Source organism: Physeter macrocephalus, unplaced genomic scaffold, assembly GCF_002837175.3.
Source record: "Physeter macrocephalus isolate SW-GA unplaced genomic scaffold, ASM283717v5 random_40, whole genome shotgun sequence".
In the NCBI taxonomy this organism is placed as follows: Eukaryota; Metazoa; Chordata; class Mammalia; order Artiodactyla; family Physeteridae; genus Physeter; species Physeter macrocephalus.
Genome location: NW_021145326.1, coordinates 34,700 through 55,826, shown reverse-complemented (window position 1 = coordinate 55,826; position 21,127 = coordinate 34,700). Strand labels below are relative to the sequence as shown.

General features: G+C 53.6%; 2 protein-coding genes across 2 annotated transcripts; one reads left to right on the top strand and one right to left on the bottom strand.

Moving 5' to 3' along the window:
* Positions 1–1,136: 1,136 nt before the first annotated feature.
* Positions 1,137–11,578, top strand: HCN3 (hyperpolarization activated cyclic nucleotide gated potassium channel 3). Its single transcript, XM_007108864.3, has 8 exons — positions 1,137–1,562; positions 4,705–5,134; positions 6,082–6,243; positions 6,659–6,877; positions 7,268–7,414; positions 7,830–8,070; positions 8,952–9,116; positions 9,603–11,578. Exons 1-8 carry the CDS (start codon positions 1,273–1,275, stop codon positions 10,307–10,309), a joined length of 2,361 nt encoding a protein of 786 aa, XP_007108926.1. The 5' UTR covers positions 1,137–1,272; the 3' UTR covers positions 10,310–11,578.
* Positions 11,579–12,382: 804 nt separating this feature from the next.
* On the bottom strand, positions 12,383–19,779 carry PKLR (pyruvate kinase L/R). Its single transcript, XM_007108863.1, has 11 exons — positions 19,680–19,779; positions 18,467–18,646; positions 16,177–16,268; positions 15,948–16,079; positions 15,612–15,798; positions 14,989–15,259; positions 14,716–14,866; positions 14,257–14,409; positions 13,996–14,162; positions 13,115–13,296; positions 12,383–12,489 (listed from the first exon to the last, which is right to left on the bottom strand). Exons 1-11 carry the CDS (start codon positions 19,777–19,779, stop codon positions 12,383–12,385), a joined length of 1,722 nt encoding a protein of 573 aa, XP_007108925.1.
* Positions 19,780–21,127: the final 1,348 nt, after the last annotated feature.

Here is a 21,127-nt window from a genome sequence, read left to right as displayed (position 1 = left end):
GGGACTATCACAATAAAGGTTGTTGAAACTAGGTCCAAATTTTGCAGGGCCTTGTATGTCATTCTAAGGAATTTAACTGTAATCGTATAGAAGATGGGGAAGTTTGAAGGACATTAAGCAAGTGATATAGCTACATTTGGATTTAGGAAAGTAACTCTGGCAGACTGTGGAAAAATAATTGGCCTGAGAGAGTTCAGAGACCCATTTAGAGGCGTCTGAAATAATCTAGGTGAAAAAATTCTGAGGGCTTGAAATAAGGCAGTGACAATAAGAAGTGGAGATGAGGGAAAGAATTTGAGATATTTAAGAACTTTCAGGGAATTCCCTGGTGATCCAGTGGTTAGGACTCTACACTTTCACTGCCGAGGGCCCAGGGTTCAATCCCTGGTCGGGGACCTAAGATCCCGAAAGCCGCGCAGCACAGCCAAACCCCCCCCAAAAATAGCCCTTTCATCACATAGCACTGTAATTTACCTGTCTCATCTGCGGGCATAGAGGAGCACTGGCTTTATGGATAGGACTTTGTGTTCATCCTTGTATCCTCAGCGTCCACTCAGTAACTGGCAGAATTGCTTTTGGTGAGGGCTGGCAGATGAGTTCGGAAATGAAATACGAGGGGGAGCAGTATGGAGGAGGTCAGAATAAAGGAGTATGCCTAGGAGAGTGCTGAGAGAAAAAAGTGAAACGCAGGAAGTCCAAAAGCGAGAGTGGGTAAGAAGAATCTTAAAAGCTATTCCCCATCTCTTCTACTGGTTCCCAATTCTTCGCCCTCCTGAGCCTCACGAGCTACAACCAGCATCCGGTTTACCCGCCACTCGCAGGCGGCTCCGCCTCCCTGGCACTCAGCGGATAAAAGCCCTTCAACTCTAGACCATGCCCTCTCCGTGGCACTGGCTGCGTTTCCCCTCCTTCTCTTCCTATACTTGGAGGACCGCCCCCATTGGCTAAGCCACGCCCATCGGGGGGGTCCCTCGGGTTACAGGTTACATTGGTCCCGCCCCCTCCCGGGATGGCTCTCGGTCCGCCCCGCCTCCGCCCGCCCTGCCCAGCCTTCGCTCGGCTTTCGCCAGGGGGCGCATCGCAACCCGCCCGCCGCCCGCGGGAGAGTCTGTCGCACACACCCCCTCCTCTCCGCGCGCCGGCGGTTCCCAGCCGACTACGCCTCCGCTCCGAGTCAGCCGGGCTGCGCCCGCTCCGACTCCGGGAGGGGTCGGGGGTCCCGAATGGCCGCGGCAGGGTCTAGGAGGCCAAACGTGTAAGCTAACGGGCGTCATGGAGGCGGAGCAGCGGCCGACGACTAGGGCCAGCGATGGGGCGACCCCTGGGCTGGAGAGGGCGCCTCCTGCTGCCCCGGCGTCTACAACCACAGCCTCGGATCCGATCCCTGGGTCCAGGCCCGGGACCGGGCCTGAGCCCAAGAGGAGGCAGCTCGGGACGCTGCTCCAGCCCACGGTCAACAAGTTCTCCCTTCGCGTGTTCGGCAGCCACAAAGCAGTGGAAATCGAGCAGGAGCGGGTCAAGTCAGCGGGGGCCTGGATCATCCACCCCTACAGCGACTTCCGGTACTGGGGGTCCGGCAGGGAGGGCGGGGGACACAGATCCCACCCTCACGGGCCGCGACAGGGGGGCCGGGCCCGCCCCACCCTCCACGGACACTTCATTTCCGGCCCAGGGGTCCCCTGTTGGGCCGACAGAGTCACTTCCCCCAACCTAGCCCGGGAATTCTTGGGTGAAGGATCCCCAGCCGGAGGTCCTTGGTGACTTTTCATGCTGGGGGCGCTGGAAGGGACAAGCAGACAACAGAGACCTGGATTTCCCATTTCAGGAACCCGGTACCCTACCTGCACCACAGGGAATACTGGAATTAGGGACTGCTCTCTCCTCCTGTCCTGCTTGCTGGGGATCTGGGGAATTTTGTCATGTTCCGAGGCTCGGGGTCAGCCTGAGGGAGAAACCAAGCCCCGCTATTTCCCACTGTCCCCATTCCCACCCCCAGCACCCGCCTAGTTCAGCAGGGCAGGCGACCAGAAAAAATAGGGACGCTGCGGAAGGGGAGGAAGGAGCGTCCAGACAGTAGTTCTGATCGCTGTCCCTGGTGCTGAAGGCGGCATTCGGCAGGGTAGGGCCTGGACGCAGAGCGATTTGAGACAGCAACACAGGGGCAAGGCCACCCCCCATATGACCACCGCCCAGGTGACTACCAGACCGAAGGAACGAAGAGTGGGGGTGGGGCCATTCCATAGTCCCCATCAGGCTGTACCTCTACATCAAGGTCGCTAGGGGAGGAGAGCAACCCTGTCCTTGGGGGAAATGAAGGACAGCTTCTGGATGTGGCAAGGATGTGTACAAAGCACCTAACCTGGGGAGCTAAATGAGCAGAAAGGATGAGGTGTGAATCAGGAGCCTGGAAACACAATTGGAGACCTAGACATCATCTTAATCCACATACACACTCCCTAAATGTTCCTCTTTCTCTCATTTTTCCTTTCATTCCCCTCCTTTTTACTGCCTCATTCTCACCCTACCAGTGCACCTTTTTTAGTCTCCTGTGGATCTCCTTCCCCTCCCCCATTTCACCCTCAGATGTATCCCCAGAAGCCATGTATTCCCCTTATTATTGTGCTTCTTTTCTGTCCTCTCTCCTGCATCACACGCCAGGCTTGTGACTGCCTGTGAGTCAGGCTGTGAAGATGCTCTATGGCTAGGCAAACCCTCTTTCCCTCTTCTCTCCCAGCTTACAGTACAGGATTTCTCCAGTGGCCAGGAAAGAGAAGAAGAGGGGATCCAGGATTTGTTGTTGATTGAAATCACACAGTCTGAAGGGCTTCCTGGAGGCCTGGACTTGGGGACCACCAAACTTCTTTCTGGGGCTGAAAGGGTTGATTTTTGCAGTCAGAGTCAGAAGAGACTGGGTCCTGGGTTGATATTGCATCTAGGTGTGTCCTGGAATTGAAACCACCATAGCTACTTGGGACCCTGAGATTGTCCAATGAACTTCTTTGAATGAAGGCTTCACCTCACTCCCTCCTGACCTCTTCTTTTCACAGCTTCCACCACAGCAGTATGGCTCTCCCCTGCCCATGCCCTTGCCTGGGCTCAGCCAGAGTCCCATTGGGCACAGGGAGGTTAGGGGAGGAAAGGAGTGCAGAGCTTCAAGCCTTGCTGTCTCAGGATCTGCTATGGAGCTTCTCTGTATGTGCAGCCCTGTCTGAGGTGCTGTGGAGGAGAGAGGGGCATACCTGAAAAGCTAGTTCAGTTGGGAGGCAGGACAGATCATCCCCACCCTGGGACACAGATGAGCAGATCCCAGCAGAGAAACAGGAACTATGAGCCCAACTGTGCTGGGGAGGAGGGATGGGGTGGGGAAGGCTGGAGAAGGCTAGGGAAGGCATGAAGTCCTAGACTAGGAATGGACAGAGAGCTAGAGATGGGAAAAGCAGCAACCTCTTCAGAAATCTGGGGATAAAGGGTGGGTGAGTCATAATACCAACTAGTGCTTGTACAGCACAGTCACATCCGTTGTCTCAGTGCATATTTTTTCAACAACTCTGTGAGATCAGCACAGGGTATTTATCTTTTTTTAATTTAAAAATATTTAATAATAAGAATATTTAATAATAGTGACATAGATCATATACATATAGTAAGGATATTACATATATATTACTATATAAAGAATATATATATGCACATTAGGGGTATATTCAGTAGGAATATATATAGTAGAGATATATATATATAGTGAATATATAAGGTAGATATATATATAGTATAGTACATAGCAGGATATATATACACACACACACACACACACACACACACACACACATATGAAAGAATAATTGTAAAGCAAACTCACATGTAACAACTATCTAGGTCAAGAGAGACTACATTGCTGATACTCCAGAAGGCTCCCTACTGCTCTCACATTCCTTTCCCAAACCCACTATTCTAACTTTTGGTAATCATTTTCGTACTTTTCTTTACAGTTTTACCACTTTTCTGTGAATCCCTAAATGACGCAGTTTAGTTTGGCCTATTTTTAAATTTTGTATGTTTGGAATCATACAGTGTGTATCCTTTTGTTTCTCAACATTAAATTTGTGAGATTCATTCGTACTGCGGAATGTAGCTGCAGTTGGGTGATTTCACAGTTGTATAATATTCCAGGGTATGAGTGTATCATAGTATATTTATCTATCGTGTTTATCTTATTTATCTACATTTTTCTACTGATGGATATTTGGATTATTTCCAGATTTAATGCTGTTATCTCTGTATATATCTCCTGGAGCACGTTTTTCCCTTGAATGTGTGTATACCTAGGAATAGAATTGCTGGGTTGCAGGGGATGCAAATGTTTAACTTTACTAGATAATTCCAAACTATTTTTCCAAATGGTGGTCCCAATTTACACTCCCACTAGCTGTGAATGGTCATTCTGTTGTTCTGTATCCTTGCCCACTTTTGTCTGAGAGACTATCTACCCTTAGTCTAGTGGCTGACCATCATCGTGAAATATCACTGTGGTCTTACTTCCCATCCCATCCCTACCTTAGGTTTTTTTTTTTTTTTTAACATCTTTATTGGAGTATAACTGTTTTACAATAGTGTGTTAGTTTCTCCTTTACAACAAAGTGAATCAGTTATACATATACATATGTTCCCATATCTCTTCCCTCTTGCGTCTCCCTCCTACCTTAGGTTTTACTGGGACCTGATCATGCTCCTGCTGATGGTGGGGAACCTCATTGTGCTACCTGTGGGTATCACCTTCTTCAAGGAGGAGAACTCCCCACCTTGGATCGTCTTCAACGTCCTCTCTGACACTTTCTTCCTGATGGATCTGGTGCTCAACTTCCGCACGGGCATCGTGGTAGAGGAGGGTGCTGAGATCCTGCTGGCACCGCGGGCCATCCGCACACGCTACCTGCGCACCTGGTTCCTGGTTGACCTCATCTCCTCTATTCCTGTGGATTACATTTTCCTGGTGGTGGAGCTGGAGCCACGACTGGACACCGAGGTCTACAAAACAGCTCGGGCCCTGCGCATCGTGCGTTTCACCAAGATCCTCAGCCTGCTGCGGCTGCTCCGCCTTTCCCGCCTCATCCGCTACATACACCAGTGGGAGGAGGTGGGGTGGGGAGGTGGGCAGGGGGCTCACAGACTACTCCAGACAGCGATATGGGTGGGGCTCCTGGCGACTTTATGGGGTGGGGCAGATGGGTGGGGCTTCCAAGGGAGGGCTGTCTCCAAAGTTGGTAGAGGAGAAGCAGGGACAGAATGAGTGTTCAGGGGATGGGTCCCCAAGGTGAGAAGGTGGTGGTGCAGGAGGGTGGAGCACAACTGCTGGACAAACACTTGAAGGTTAGTTGGACTCTGGGAGGAAGGTGTAGGAGAGGAGTTAAGAATTGCAGAGTGTGGGAGAGGCTTGAGTTTCAGCTTCAGGACAGCAGCAGAGTTTAGTGGTTCAGAGTGTGGGCTCTGCAATCTCATTGCTTGTGGTCAGATCCCAGTTTTACTGTTTACTGTATGAGACTTGGTTTCCCCTTCTATAAAATGAAAATGTTAAATATACTTACATATGATAAGGTTGTAAGGATTAAAGGAGTTAATACCTGTAAAGCACCTAGAACAGTGCCTGGCACATAGTAAGTTCTCAGTAAATTGCCTATTATTATTTTTATTATTGGAGGGGAAGAGGACTTCTGGCATTAATCGTTATATATGCCCTGGGGACATTACACTGTGAAATGCCCTCTCTCCTCTTTCCCAGGCTACACTTGGGCAACTTGTGCAGCAGACCTTTTTGAGTCTCTGCTGTGACACTTGCTGTGTGACTTGGGGCACATGATTTGCATCGATTTTCCTTTTTATAAGATGAGAGTAGTAATACAACCTCCTTTGTATTAGCTATATACGCTGTAAAGCTCTATATGAGTGAATGGTAGCCAGAGTTTTAACATTCATGAGGGCCGGGGCTAGAGAGAAATTCAAAGAGAGTATTTGCAAGGCCAGGAATGGAGAAGTACTGGCAGAGAGGGGTTCCTGTCCACAGCAGCCCCTCCTCGGACTCCTCAGATCTTTCACATGACCTATGACCTGGCCAGTGCTGTGGTTCGCATCTTCAACCTCATCGGAATGATGCTGCTGCTATGTCACTGGGATGGCTGTCTGCAGTTCCTGGTCCCCATGCTGCAGGACTTCCCTCCCGACTGCTGGGTCTCCATCAACCATATGGTGGTGAGAACTCCCCACAGCTCAGCCCCTCCTGGGCCTTCCAAGGGCTCTTCTCCCTGAGCAGGAGGCTTGAACAAAGGGGGCAGGAGGTGGGAGATGATGGAGAGATGGTCAACAGAGAAGACAGGAGTGAGGAGGTGGGGAGGTGAGAGGAGAGTGGAAAGAGGCCTAGAAGAAGTGTTTGTGTGTTGGAGGGAGCAGGCAGGGAAGGAAACCTAGGCAGAAACTGCAGCCCCCATGCTGTAAAAGAGGCCCCTTCTGTCTCAGGCCCCCCAGAACCAAACCTAAGTTCCTCCCCTGGCAGGCAGGTCTGAAGTAGAAGGGGGCAGACAGAAGGACTGAAAGAGAAGAGGGGGCAGGAAGAGAATGAGGCTCTGAGGGGTCTATGCCCAGCTCTGCAATACACTCTGCCCCCCAGAACTACTCGTGGGGCCGCCAGTATTCCCACGCCCTGTTCAAGGCCATGAGCCACATGCTCTGCATTGGATACGGGCAGCAGGCACCTGTAGGCATGCCCGACGTCTGGCTCACCATGCTCAGCATGATCGTGGGCGCCACGTGCTACGCCATGTTCATCGGCCACGCCACCGCCCTCATCCAGTCCCTGGACTCTTCTCGGCGTCAGTACCAGGAGAAGGTCAGCAGGGCAGGAGAAGGCAGGGGAGGGGTGCTGGAGGCTGGGTAGCTCAACTTGGAGCCCATTCTGACGCATGCCCTTGTTGGATCTCTGTGTCCTGCCTTGCCCCATGTCCATTTGTGCCATGTGTGTACCTTTTCCTTGTTTGGACCAATGCACCTGTCCTTGGACACCCCCCCTGCCCCGCCCATGTCTGGCTTTTCTTGTGACTGTGCTCTGTGTCCTCCCTGTATCCACCATTATCTGTATACCCTTCTGCCTCCACGTTTCAACCCTCTGGGTTTGGCCCACGTCTGTGACCTTCCTTCACACACTGCTCCCCACACACTGTTCTGGCTCCACATCTGTCTCTGTGTTTTCTTGCCTGCTGGCCATCGGCTGGCTCTCCAGTACAAGCAGGTGGAGCAGTATATGTCCTTCCACAAGCTGCCAGCTGACACACGGCAGCGCATCCATGAGTACTATGAGCACCGCTACCAGGGCAAGATGTTTGATGAGGAAAGCATCCTAGGAGAGCTGAGCGAACCGCTTCGGGAGGTGGGACTGGGCGGGGCCCTGGAGGGAGGCTCTTCAAGGACCTGGGCTTCTGGGATGCCATCTGGGGTGGGGGCTATTGGTCAGCAGGTGCACCTACAGGGAGTGGGGCCTACAGAGGGCCCCATGGGAGGTCAGGCCTTTGGAGGACTTTTAGGGGCTAGGGTCTTTCTTGAAGCTCTTATAGGGGTGAAATATACTGGCTGCAGGGATCTCTATTTGTGGGGGATGGTCCTGTGAAGGCTCATGGGAGAGCCCTGAAGGCAGGAGCTTAGAGATGGTCCCAGGCCCACTGAAGCATACCCGTCCTTTGGCAGATCATGACCCCAGGGGTGGGGCTTCTGGAGACAGATGAGCTCGATGGGAGCACCTCGGGGCAGGGGGCACAGCCTGCCTGACAGGCCCCTCCCCTGCCCAGGAGATCATTAACTTCACCTGCCGGGGCCTCGTGGCCCACATGCCGCTGTTCGCCCACGCCGACCCCAGCTTCGTCACGGCCGTGCTCACCAAGCTACGCTTTGAGGTCTTCCAGCCGGGGGACCTCGTGGTGCGTGAGGGCTCCGTGGGCAGGAAGATGTACTTCATCCAGCATGGGCTGCTCAGTGTGCTGGCACGTGGCGCCCGGGACACCCGCCTCACTGATGGATCATACTTTGGGGGTCAGCAGGCCTCAGGGAGGGTCGGGGGGTCTGGAGCAGAGGGCAACTGCTCCCCTGGATCAGGGTCTTCACCTGGCTATGCTGCAGGATCATAGAGTTCCAGCTCCTCCCCAGGCCTATTCAATCAGAATCTCTGGGTCTGGGGTCTGGAGTTCCGTATTTTTAAAAGCTTCTTAAGAGATTCCAGTGTATAGCCAGGTTGAAAACTACTGGACCAGTGAGCCTTTTAGAACCCTTAAGCAGTGAAATCCAAGGATCTCATGAAATTTCCATGAGGGAAAGATAGGAATAAAGCAGTGCTGTCCCAGGGCCTTGACTTTGTGGCTCCCTTGTGGAATGCCATGGTAGTATGAATCAGGGACCCAGCCTGTGGCAGTGGGGGCAGTTCTGCCAGCTGCTACCCAAAGTGATGTGAGGCTCATGTATTCTCTCAGTCCCCAAATCACCCACCACCTTCCAACCTCCCCATTGTGTTACCCTTTGCCCTTTGGCACTGCTTTTCTCCTTCTGGGTTGCCCTTGGTGTTCCTTCAAAGGGGTGGGAGGGGAGGGCACACAGAGGGCACTGCCGCAGGCCTACCCCTTGGGCTAAAGCAGTGGAGGTGGGTTGGGAATTAAAGTGGAGTGGAATAACTAGGAGTCTGGGGGCCAGCAAGAGCTGCCTGGTTATCAGCTTTAATTTGGACAGAATGAGAAGGACAGTAATTATGCAGGTCTGGAGAGTGACCATGCTTGGAGCATTTAGGGACCCTGGGTGGGTGGGTAATCGTTAGTTTCTCCCATCTGGGGAGGAGCCTGAGGAATCTGGGTCAGCTGCTGCAGGCCCAGTGAGAGGGAGTTCTGTGGACAGTGGTTTTGAAGGCCTCCTCCCAACTTCACCAGAAATCTGTCTGCTGACTCGGGGCCGACGCACAGCCAGTGTGCGTGCTGACACCTACTGCCGCCTCTACTCGCTCAGCGTGGACCATTTCAACGCCGTGCTCGAGGAGTTCCCCATGATGCGCCGGGCCTTCGAGACGGTGGCCATGGATCGGCTGCGCCGCATTGGTGAGGCCTGTCCACCCTGTCTGCTCTGGGTCCAGGCTGTGCCCTCACCCCTTGTCCATAGCAAGGAGTCCCCAGCGTCCCAGGGCCCAGGCTCCAGCGCCTCAGCATCACACCCCAGCCCAACCTAGTCCCAGCAAATGCCCCCATAGGGCTACCAACATTGTGGGTCACTGTCCTTACCACTCAGCATCTCCTACCCATGGAGATATCACCCCAAGTTCCCATGCCTTGAATCCTCCTCCCCTGAGTACCAGTCCCTGACCCTCACCATCTCTGATACGTACTCATCCCCTGACCCTCTTCCTCCAACCCCCATCTCCCAATCTCCATCCCCCAACTCCATCTCCAAACTCTTGACCCCTATCCCCTACCTTCACCCCACCACCATCCCTTGACTACATCTTGTTACCCTCATACTTTTGATATCCAACCTTCATCTTGAATTCCTTTCCTATCCTTAACTCCTTCCCCTGGGACAATTTCTAGGCAAGAAGAATTCCATACTGCAGCGGAAGCGCTCTGAGCCAAGTCCAGGCAGCAGTGGGGGCATCATGGAGCAGCACTTGGTGCAGCATGACAGGGATATGGCTCGGGGTGTTCGGGGCCTGGCCCCAGGCACAGGAGCTCGGCTCAGCGGAAAGCCGGTGCTGTGGGAGCCACTAGTGCACGCACCCCTGCAAGCAGCCGCCGTGACCTCCAACGTGGCCATTGCCCTGACGCACCAGCGGGGCCCTCTCCCCCTCTCCCCTGACTCTCCAGTCACCCTCCTTGCTCGCTCTGCTCGAAGATCAGCAGGAGCAGGCTCCCCAGCCTCCCCACTTGTCCCTGTCCGAGCCGGCCCTCTGCTGGCCCGGGGGCCTTGGGCATCCACCTCCCGCCTGCCGGCCCCACCTGCCCGAACCCTCCATGCCAGCCTATCCCGGGCTGGGCGCTCCCAGGTGTCTCTGCTGGGGCCTCCCCCAGGAGGAGGTGGACGGCGACTAGGACCTCGGGGCCGCCCACTCTCAGCCTCCCAGCCCTCTCTGCCTCAGCGGGCAGCAGGTGATGGCTCTCCTGGGCGTAAGGGCTCAGGAAGTGAACGCCTGCCCCCCTCAGGGCTACTGGCTAAGCCGCCAGGGACAGCCCAGCCCCCCAGGCCATCAGTGCCTGAGCCAGCCACTCCCCGGGGCCCCCAACTCTCTTCCAACATGTGAAACCTTTGGGTAAGCTCTCGGGTGCTGTAGCATGTGCCAGAGGGCAGACGCCTCTTGGGGACACCAAGGGGACCTGAAACACTGCCCTATGGGAGTATCTCCCCTTAGTACCAAGAAGATGGTCTCTGTTCTCAGCTCAGGCGCCCTGCAACCTGACATCCTCCTAATCCATCCACCCATTCATCAAAGATACTTAGCGCCTACCATGTTCAAGGCACTGTACCAGACGCTGTATGTCTCCACTGCCAAGTAGAAGTGACTCCAAGCCCTCTGATGAGGGTATTCCCCTAGCCATGGTCCTGCCAGGTGCAGGCCTGGGCCCATGATCCCATCTTACTAAGCACAAGTACTTGCCACCACCGTCACTGCCAAGTAACTAGATGTCTCTGTTTTCCTGCCCATGACCTTGCAGGTTCTGCCTGGCATGGTTATCTTCCTGTCCGCTAGCATAGGTGGGCACTGCCAATTACCCGTCCCCCCACTGCTGTCAACAAATGTCTTGGGTCCTTGGTGTGGGCATCCAGCTTTACTGCCATGCGTGGACCCTCCCTGTCTATACCCCCTGAGTGGGAACACACATCTCCTGACAAGTTCCTTGCACTCTCTGTCTCTGCGGTAGAACTGCCTTTTTGTAAACTGGGAGCCACCTCCTCCCTATGCCCCTGTCCCAGTGATGACCCCCTTGAAGCGAAGGGATTGTTGACACTCCCTTATTTAGTGTGCCAGCCTAGATTCCCCCCAGGTTGGGGGCAAGTGAATCCTTAGATGGAATCTTTTCTTTCCTTGCTCCCTTCCTTATTTATCTACTCTTATTTAGTCAATCATTTAATAATTGTATTTATTCACTCATTTGCTACTTTTATTTATTATCAATTTATTTTGTTTACCCATTCACTTATCCATCCCTCCCGTCCCCTCCTGGTAGGGAGACAGAAATGGGCAGAGCCCCTCCATGCCAGCTCTTGTGGTCCTTGCCCAACTCCCATCGGTGGCAATACTTGAGACCTCTTCCTAACTAGGTAGGAGCAGGAAGGCCACCTGAGAGGGAGAGGAGGACTGTTCTTATTTTTACGTTTTTTTTTCCTTTCTACTCAGTTTGCTGCTGGTGCAGGAGTAAGGGGAGGGCCCGAGGTATCCAAGCCTGGGGAAGGGCAGGCTAGCCAGTACCTCTGCCTTCTCAGGGACAAGAGAAGCCCCCTACCCCACCCCTGTGTCCCCACACCTACTCTACAGCATCAGAGAATGAGGGGCCAGGACCCTAAATCTCCTTTTCTCCTGGGTGGGCAGTTCTGGGGTTCTGGGTGTGTGGGAGAGGTTTTATATTGCTTCCAAACACCTGGGTTTAAAAAGAAAATAGAGACACTTGTTTTGGCTCCTGGCTTGTGTGTGGGAACACAGTGGGCATTCTGGGGTACAGGAGGAGGTAGCAGGACACCTGACCCAGCAAGGCATGAGGTGGGTATGAGAGCAGCCAGGGAGCGGCCTGCAAGCCTAGAGGTGGTAGAGACAGTGACGGAATGAGCCCGCCTGGCTCTCAGGGCTCCCCGGCTTCCACCTACCCTAGCTTCCCCGAAAGGGTGGTGCTTTGATATCACTGACAGTGACAATGAAGAAAGAGGTGGCACGCTCCTCGGGGGATGCCCAGATTATCATGAGGGCCACATATGAGAACGTCAAACTGCATGGATCTGAAATATTTTTTAAATAGAGATTTTGTGGAGACTGTCGACATGATTGTCCTGTTCCCCTCACCTCTGCCTCCAGGTACGGGAAGACTAGAGGAATAGAATTAATCAGTTAAGCTGGATTAAAGGCTCAGAGTATTTTAGGGACCAGTTGAGAGTATCAGATGCAGGGAATGTACCATTGGTGCTGTTGGATGGCCAGGGCTTAACTGGATACAGACTTTCAAGGCCTGTGCGAAATGGAGAGGGGGAGGGGGCACCCTGGATGGCAGATGTGGCTTAGGGTACGGAGGATTGGGAGTAGAGAAAACTTAGAGGTGGGGAGGTAGGAGGGAACAGAAAGGAGGGACGGGTCCAGGGCTGGCTCGGTCAGAGGAGGAGGGGCACCTCAGGTTATGCTCAGCACCCGCATAATGTTGGTATAGCCGGAGCCCGGTCGCCAGCCTGTCACCACAATCACCAGGTCCCCAAAACGGAGGAAGCCACGGAGCTTTCCTGGGAGGAGGAAGGGGAGAAGATGCTAATCAGCCATTGAGGAACCCAGGCCAGCCCTGTAATGAGAATGAGCTACCATCCTTCGCCTCTTCAAGCCCACTCGGTAGGGAACGAGGGGCCTGTGGCAAACTGTACAGTGTGTCCCACAGGTGGCACCGCAGGAATGTGACCACTGTAGTACATCAGAGCTGCACGTGTGCCCGTGGGGTGGCATGTTGCTAAGTAGCAAGTCTACCTGTGTTGCTATGCTGATAGAAAGAGGTGGGGTATGAGCATAGCCAATTAATTAGATTTTAGTTGCAGCTGCAGGGGACTGGGTTCCCCTTTCTCTTTTCACCTCTTGCTCCTTGGGTCAGGCCTGGTTCTAGCCACCTGGTGCAGGCAGCAGCTGCGCCGACTTCTTAGGGATGGCCCTGACCCCTGACCTCTCTCCCTCGGCCCTCCTCCCTCAGCACGTTCCCCCCACCCCTGGAAGCCCAAATATTTCAGTCTTAGTGAATCTCACAGAGAAAATCTGGGACCAGAGGAGAGAGGCAAGGCCCTTTTGGGTGGGTATGGGACGTGGGGTTGGAGGACTCATCATATAAATCCAGGGGTGGATGGGGAAGGAGTTTAGGTGGCTCACCACTTTCAATGCCAAATTGGACTCGGCGATCCACATCGTCTGCCCAGATGGCCTCTGGAGGTTCACGGTAGAGCACAGGGAAGACTCCCCGGCACAGGTGGGCCTGGCGGGCAGCCTGGGCAGAGCGGGTGACAGCAATGACTGCTGCCCGAGGTCGGTACTGAGACAGAAGCTGGGCTGAGCTGAAGGAGGCAGACAAGGTCAGCCCAGAAGAGTGAAAGAGTGTTGGGTTCTGGTTCCAGGTGCCAGCAATAAGCTGTGTGACCCTAGGTAAGTCATCATATTTTTCTGGGCCTTAGTTTTGTCACCTGTAAAGTGGGTATAAGAATACCCGCCTTTCTTACCACACAAGGGAGATATGAGATGATTTTTAAAAAATATCAAATGAGATAAGGAGAAACTGCTTTGAAAAACAGAAAACCCTTCTGGGAATGCACCTTTATATAGTACTTAACTTACAAATGTCTCTTGTTAATCCTCACAACCCCATGAACAAATGGAGGAGGCTTACAGAGCCTGGGTGACTTACCCAAGGTATCACAGCTAAGTTTCAGGGCAAAGACTTGAACTCAGACCTTCTGGGCCCTTCTGCAACACCCCAGCATTGTAAGGCTTTGTGGGCTAAATGCAGAGGACCTGCCTCTGAGCCCTAGGAGCCTAAATGGCCTGCAAGCCAATGCATCCAGTGATGCCACCTTACCCTTCCAACCCCCTGGGGTTCACAGGTACAATTCCTGGTGTGCTTCAAGATCTGCCTCTCTAGGCCTCCAGCTCCCATAGCTGCCTCTCCTCTGATGATGAGACAAAACCCAAGCCTGGGGCCCATCTCAGCCTGCCCTTGGCCCAAAGCCCTGTCTTGGTGTTCCCAGTGTCCCCCTCACCGGCCAGTTGTCGTCAGCACGATGATGGCAGCAGCACAGCACTTGAAGGCAGCCTCCACAGCGCCAATAGCGGTGACCTCGGTGGGATCCCGGCTCAGCGGTGCTGCTCGGCGCAGCTCCTCAAAGAGCTGCCGGTGGTACACGGCAGCCTCTGCCTCCCGGGCAATCTGTGGGCACCAGGGGGTCAGGCTGGGCAGGGCTACTGGGACCTGGAAGGGATGCGGTTTTCCAGCCCGTTTGCCTTGCATTCTGAGCTCCTACCGCATGCTGCATCTTTACAGCCTCCACAGGAAAGTTGCCTTTGGCAGTCTCCCCCGACAGCATGATGCAGTCTGCCCCATCGAGCACGGCGTTGGCCACATCACTCGTCTCTGCCCGGGTTGGCCGGGGCTTAGTGATCATGCTCTCCAGCATCTGGGGGACATCTGGATGTCAGAGCTGTAGGAGTCATACTCTGACTGGGGACCCTGCCCTGAACTACTTCTCGGACTCCCACACTCTCTGAGGGCCCCTAAAGCCAGGGTCACACTCACAGACTATGTGATCCTGGCTATTCTGTTTCCTCATCTGAAAGTGGGGGTCACAGTATGTCTTCCTAGCTTTGTTGTTTGAGGGTCAAACACTGGACAGCAAAACGTTCTAGAGACCTAAGGTGTGGGTATTCACCTTCAGGTGTCCCCAGACCCACAGAGGGCCCTGCCCCCAGGGCTCATTCCAGACCTGTGTAGCACAGACAACGGGCTTTCCCGCCAAGTTGCAACGGCCAATCATCATCTTCTGAGCCAGGAAAACCTTCTCGGCTGGGATCTCAATGCCCAGGTCACCCCGTGCCACCATAATGCCGTCGCTCACCTCCAGGATTTCATCAAACCTGGGCGGTTGGGGGAGTCAGGGCCGGGGAAGAGCCAGGAGATGCCAGGGAGAGGCAGGCAGGAGAAGGGGAGGGGCGATGGGGATGGGTAGGGCCTGATGGGAACAAAGACCAAGGCTCACTTCTTCACGCCTTCGTGGTTCTCGATTTTGCTAATGATCTTGATGCCCTGTCCTTCCGGCCCCAGAGCAGCCCGGACGGCAGCAACGTCACTGGCTCTCCGCACAAAGGAGGCAAAGATGATGTCCACGCCATGCTCCACCCCGAAGCGCAGGTCCTGGACATCTTGCTCGGACAGCCCGGGCAGGTCCACCTGGGCCCCTGGCAAGTTCACGCCCTTCCGGCTGCCCAGGACACCGCCGTTCTCCACTTGGGTCTCCAGCCCCTCTGGACCTACTAGCATGGAAAGAGTCAGCTAAGGTCAGGGGTGAGGCCAGGGGCTTAGTCACGGCAGCGGGAACACGAGGATTGGACCCCCAGGAGAGCGGAACCATGTCCTATTCGTTTCTTGGTCCTCGGCCTGGGCTCTGCACCGACCGAATAGGCACAGGGCGGACTTCTGTGGAAGAAACTACTAACCCGCCAGTCCAGCCCCAACCCAGGGTGAGCCCAGGAGTCTGGATGCCGGGGGTTCGCAGGACGGGTGGCCAGGGGAAGGTGTGGTGGGTGTGAAGGGCGAATGCGGGAACCAAAAGGAAGAGAGTGCGCGCATTGCGCAGGGCCAGGGCGGGAGGCGCGTCCGCACCGATTTTCGTGACCTCTAGGGAGATGAGCCCGTCGTCAATGTAGATGCGGCCCCCCACCGGCACGACCTGGACAATATTGGGGTAGTCCACCCACACGGTGTTCGCGTCCCCCCGCGTCCGGAACGCCGGGTCCACAGTCACCAGCACCTGGGAGCCCTTCACTAGCTCCACTTCCGACGCAGGGCCCTAGGGGCGGGACCAGAGGAGGACTGAGTTCTGCCTGCCTCGGTGGGGGCCGGCCCCTCCCCCTGCTCCGCCCTACGGGCAACTGCCTCCGCGCCGCACCGCCCCCTTCCCGGTCCCCAAGACAGGGCGGGTTGCAGGTCGCCTCTCACCCCCTGCAGGATCCCAGTGCGTATCTCCGGTCCCTTGGTGTCCAGAGCGATGGCCACGGGTCGGTAGCTGAGCGGGGAAGTTGCAAAGCTCTCCACCGCCTCCCGGACGTTGGCGATGGATTCAGCATGGTACTGGGGATGGGAACAGAGGGAGGATTTCAGGGGAAGGTGGCCGGGACCCTGGGGCATCCTCTAGCCCCGCCCTCCTCCCCGAGGCCCCGCCCCGAACCTCATGGGAGCCGTGGGAGAAGTTGAGTCTCGCAATGTTCATCCCGGCCCTGATCATCTCCTTGAGGCGTTCCACGGAGCGAGATGCCGGCCCTGGAACCAGAGATCCCACTCAGATAACTTTCTCCCCAAACCTGAGAGACAGGTGAACCCATCACCACCCTCAGAGCTGCCCCAGACCACAGAAGTACTGTTACCTGACCTTTGTTCCCTGACGCCACCCCTGCTCGCAGGTCAGAAACTCCGTTCCCCTCTCCAGCTAACACACGCCTCCTTGCACTGTGAGGCCCTAGAAAGGTGGGCTCAGCCAGGCCTGAGGTAACTGTGTTGGCAGTGATGTTAAGTGTTGCGGTGTGGGGGTAACCCCAGCGTAGGAGAAGGGGGTGGGTGCCAGGTGAGGGCATTTGGGGTACCAGGCTTTAGAGCTGAGAGGCCTCATACTGGACTGAGGAGAGTCGAGTTCTATCCCATCCCTGCTCTGCTGATAGGACGGCTGTGTAACTGAGACCCAGTTGACCAACCTCTCCAGTCCCTCCCTAAAGCTAGTTCTTCCACTTGTGCACTGGGTCTCCTTCTCACCTGCTCAAAAACAGATTCAGCCATTCTCCAGTCCTCTGTGTCATCAGTGTTTTCCTTTTTTGTTAGGTCATTCCCATCAACATGTAAACCTGCTGTTATTTTTCATCCAAAAAAAAAAAAAAAAACAAACCCTCCTCATCCCAGTTCCCCCTCTAGCTACAGCCTTATTCCTTTGCTCGCCTTCGCAGCAAAATTCACTGCAAGAGTTATCTCTGTACTTGCTGCCTCCAATTCCCCTCCCCATATTCTCCTTGTACCCACTCTCCACTACATCTGTTCTTGTCAAGGTCACCAAAAACCTCTGTGTTGTTGCTGAGTCTAATGGTCAGTTCTCAGTCCTCATCTTAGCTGGTCCATCAGCAGCATTTGACACACATCCTTGTTGTCCCTTCTTCTCTTGGCCTCCAGGACACCACCCTCTCTTGGTTTACTCCTACCTCCTGGCTCCTCCTTCTCAGCCTCTCTTGCTCTTTACCCCCTTTAACATTAGATGCTCCTTTTACCTTCACTCCCTTGGTGGTCTCAACTAGTCTCATGGCTTTAAATACCATCAATATGCCGACAGCTCCCAAATTTATGTCTCCAGTTCAGACCCCTTTCCCAAACCCAGAGTTGTGTATCTGATGGCCTACTCTGTACCACACTTGCATGTCTAATGTGCTTCTCAAACTCAGCATGCCTCACACTGAACTGATCTCCTCCCCACTAAACCTTTCCACCACAGCCTTTCCTGCTCAGTTGATAATGCATTCTTCTAGTCCCTCACGTCAAAAACCTGGGAGTAATCTTTGACTCCTTTTTCACCCTCACCCCCACCCCATATCCAATCCATCATATTCTGTTGGCTCTACCTTCAAAATACATTCAGAATCTGATCACTTCTCACCAGCTCCACTGCCACGACCTGTTCTAAACCAGAAATACTGTAGCAGCAGCTTCTGCCCTCGCCCCCACCCCCAGTCTATTTTCAAATATTGCAGCCAGGGTGGTTCTGTTAAGACATAAGTAAGAGCATGTCATTCTCCTGCTCAAAACTCTGCAATAGTTTCCCATCAAACTTGGAGGAAAACTCAACTCAGATTCTGAAAATGGCCTGCTAAGCCCTACATGATCTTCCCTTTCCCCCAACCTCTTCATTTCTGCTACTCTTCCCCTTGATGGTTTCCAGCCTCCTTGTCTTAGGGCCTTGGCGTTGACTGTTCCCTTTGCCTAGAAATCTCTTCCCCCAGACATCTGCATGACTCATTTTCTCATCTCCCTCAAGTCTTTGCTCAGGTCTAATTTTCTCAACAATGGCTACCCTGACTCTCTATTAGGACTGCAACCTCCCTCCTGCCCTTGCATCCTGATGCCCCTTACCATCCTTGATTTTTCTTTTCTTTTTTTTTTTGTTTTCCATAGTACTTGTCAGTTTCTAACATACTAAAGAATTCCCTTATTTTTAAAAATAATTTACTATGTTTATTAATTATTGTCCCACCCAGGTAGACTGTCAGCTCCCCAAGGGTAGGGATCTTTGTCTGTTTATTTTGTTTCACTGCTCTACTCCCAGGACCCAGAAGCTTGTCTACCAAGCGCTCAACAAATATTTGTTGAATGAATGACCTCAGTCAAACAGGGAGAAGTCTCAAAGGACACAAAAGATGAGGAAGCACCTTGAGAAACACCCAAGAGGCCCTGTGATGCTGCAGGAGCAGATAGAGGGCGCTTACCAATGGTGGCAATGATGCTGGTACTGCGAGCGGCCACAGGCTCGGAGTCGATGTCCAGCAAGCAGAGGTGTTCCAGGAAGGTGTCTGCCATAGCAGCTGGCAGCTGCTGCTGGAAGAAGGAAGTGCCCAGCTCCTGGGTCAGCTGGGCCACACTAGCCCGCCGCAGGTACCCCGCTGGTCCTGCAGTAGAAGGGGGCTGCGTGGGCACCTGCTCCTCCTCCCCATCCTTTCATCTCAGCACAGTCTCTATTCCTTCCCTCGGTTCTCCAGTTTTTGTTGAGTCTTCTTATGAGCTGGGCATTATGCATACATTATCTTGTTTAGCCTCAAGGGTGCTAGGAAGCAGGTACTGTTAAATGCTCTGCAATTATCCCCATTTTACAGGTAAGGAAACAGAGGCTGAGAAAGGTTAAATAAATTGCCCAAGGTTGTACAGTTCTAACTAACAGAGATGGGATTCCCGTCCAGGTCTGACTAACTCCAGGCTCAAGTTCTTGATCACCCAGCTATCTGATCCCTCACAACCCCCGACTACTTGCCCTTTAGCTGCTGACTTCTCTCAGCCTCAGCAACCCCTTGGTGTCTAGTTCACAGTGGCCCCTCATTTCCAGGCCGAGAATCACCCAGTTCCCTCTCCTAAGGTCCCTGTATTCTTCCTTCCAACCCTGGGCAAGTGGCTGGCTTCCCACCCCCTCCTCTGAGTTTCCTCAGCCCCTTCAGAGCTACTCCAGGTCCTGAGGTCCCAGTAGCTTGACCCAGCCCAGCCCAGAGGAAGAGGAGCCCCACTGCTGGCCGCACCCTCCATGCCACTGCACGCCTGTCTATCTCTGGGGGTCTGATCCACACTGTCAAGCTGTCAGAGGCTTGAGGCCCAGCTGGGCTGGGGATCAGTTCTGCATCCTGGTTAAAGTGTCACCAGTGTCTCCCTTGTCACTGGAAGCCCTGTGCACCAGGAGCCAGAGTCCAGGAACCACGAGAATACCCCGTGGCTCCCATGCTGCGAGCTCCCCTCTGCCCTGCCTACTGGGGCTGGGAGAAGAAGCCCAGACCGGGGTCCATAAATTAACACAGGGGAGACTCCGATGAACACAGATCCTCCCCAAACACCTCGTAGTCAGCAGCAGATATGGATCATTTGAACATCCCCACCCCACTCCTGATTTCTACCCTCGTTTTCCCCTTCTCTTCAATGGCATCTGTGGCCCCTTCTTACCTCCTGGAGCCCCAATCAGGATGGACTTTGCTAAATCCCTTTGGGACTTAGAGATCCATGACCAAAGCCACATGGGTCGCATGTTGTCCTGCACTGACATGCTTCCAAAATGTGGAGGTGGGGCTGCCCGGACTGTGGAGAGAGAGGGGGAGAGGATAACAAAACTGCTGGTCTTATCGAAGAGTGCCAGAAAAAAGAAAAGGGGCACACCCAATAGGCCACCCCTGTCCCCACACAGAGTCCCTCCCCCAGACCTGCTGGCTCTCTGCCCCTGTATTCTGGCATCTCCCCCTCTCTCATCCATTTTTCCTGATAAATTTTCAATCCATTCACACTGTCCGGTCATCAACCTGAAGACAGATTTTTTTTTTTTTTTTTTTTTTTTTGCCAGTGTTATGGTCCCTTTTTTTGTACTTTACTGAAGTTAGTCCTAGATGAACCTAGGAAGCAGGGGATCTAGGGTAGGGACTGGAGGCTGAAGAAAGGGGATGGGGAGCATTTTGATCATGTAGTGGGATTCTCTGGAAGGGGTCTGACAGCATCACTGTCATTATCACGTTGGCTACCATTTGCTCATTGACCATCTGCAATTTTATTGAGCACCTACTCTGTGCCAGGTCCTGAAGATACAGTGGCGAGCAAAACAGACAGAGCCTGTACCCTTCTATGGAATTTATAGTTTGGTGGGGAGACAGACTATAAACAAGTATCAAACAAATAAATACATAACTACATGCTTTGTAAGTGCTATGAAGGAATGAATCAGGGTGCTGGGACAAAGAAGCCAGTGAGGAGAAGGGGGGGATGTAGTTTTTTAAAAAACATTTATTTATTTGTCTGCGCAGGGTCTTAGTTGGCGCACGCAGGATCTTTGTTGCAGGGTGAGGGACCTTTGTTGTGGCATGCGGGATCTAGTTCCCTGACCAGGGATCAAACCCGGGCCCCCTCCATTGGGAGCGCAGAGTCTTAACCACTGGACCACCGGGGAAGTCCCGACAGGGGGATGTATTCTATTTTATTTATTTATTTTTGGCTGCATTGGGTCTTCGTTGCTGTGCGCGGGCTTTCTCTAGTTGCAGTGAGCGAGGGCTACTCTTCGTTGCGGTGCATGGGCTTCTCATTGTGGTGGCTTCTCTTTGTTGCAGAGCACAGGCTCTAGGCGGGGGCTCAGTAGTGGTGGCTCGCGGGTCCTAGAGTGCAGGCTCAGTAGTTGTGGCTCACGGGCTTAGTTGCTCTGCGGCATGTGGGATCTTCCTGGACCAGGGCTCGAACCCGTATCCCCTGCATTGGCAGGCGGATTCTTAACCACTGCGCCACCAGGGAAGTCCCGGGGGATGTATTTTATTTTATTTTTTTTATTTTTTTATTTTATTTATTTATTTATTTATTTTATTTATTTATTTATTTTTTGTGCGGTACGCGGGCCTCCCTCTGCTGCGGCCTCTCCC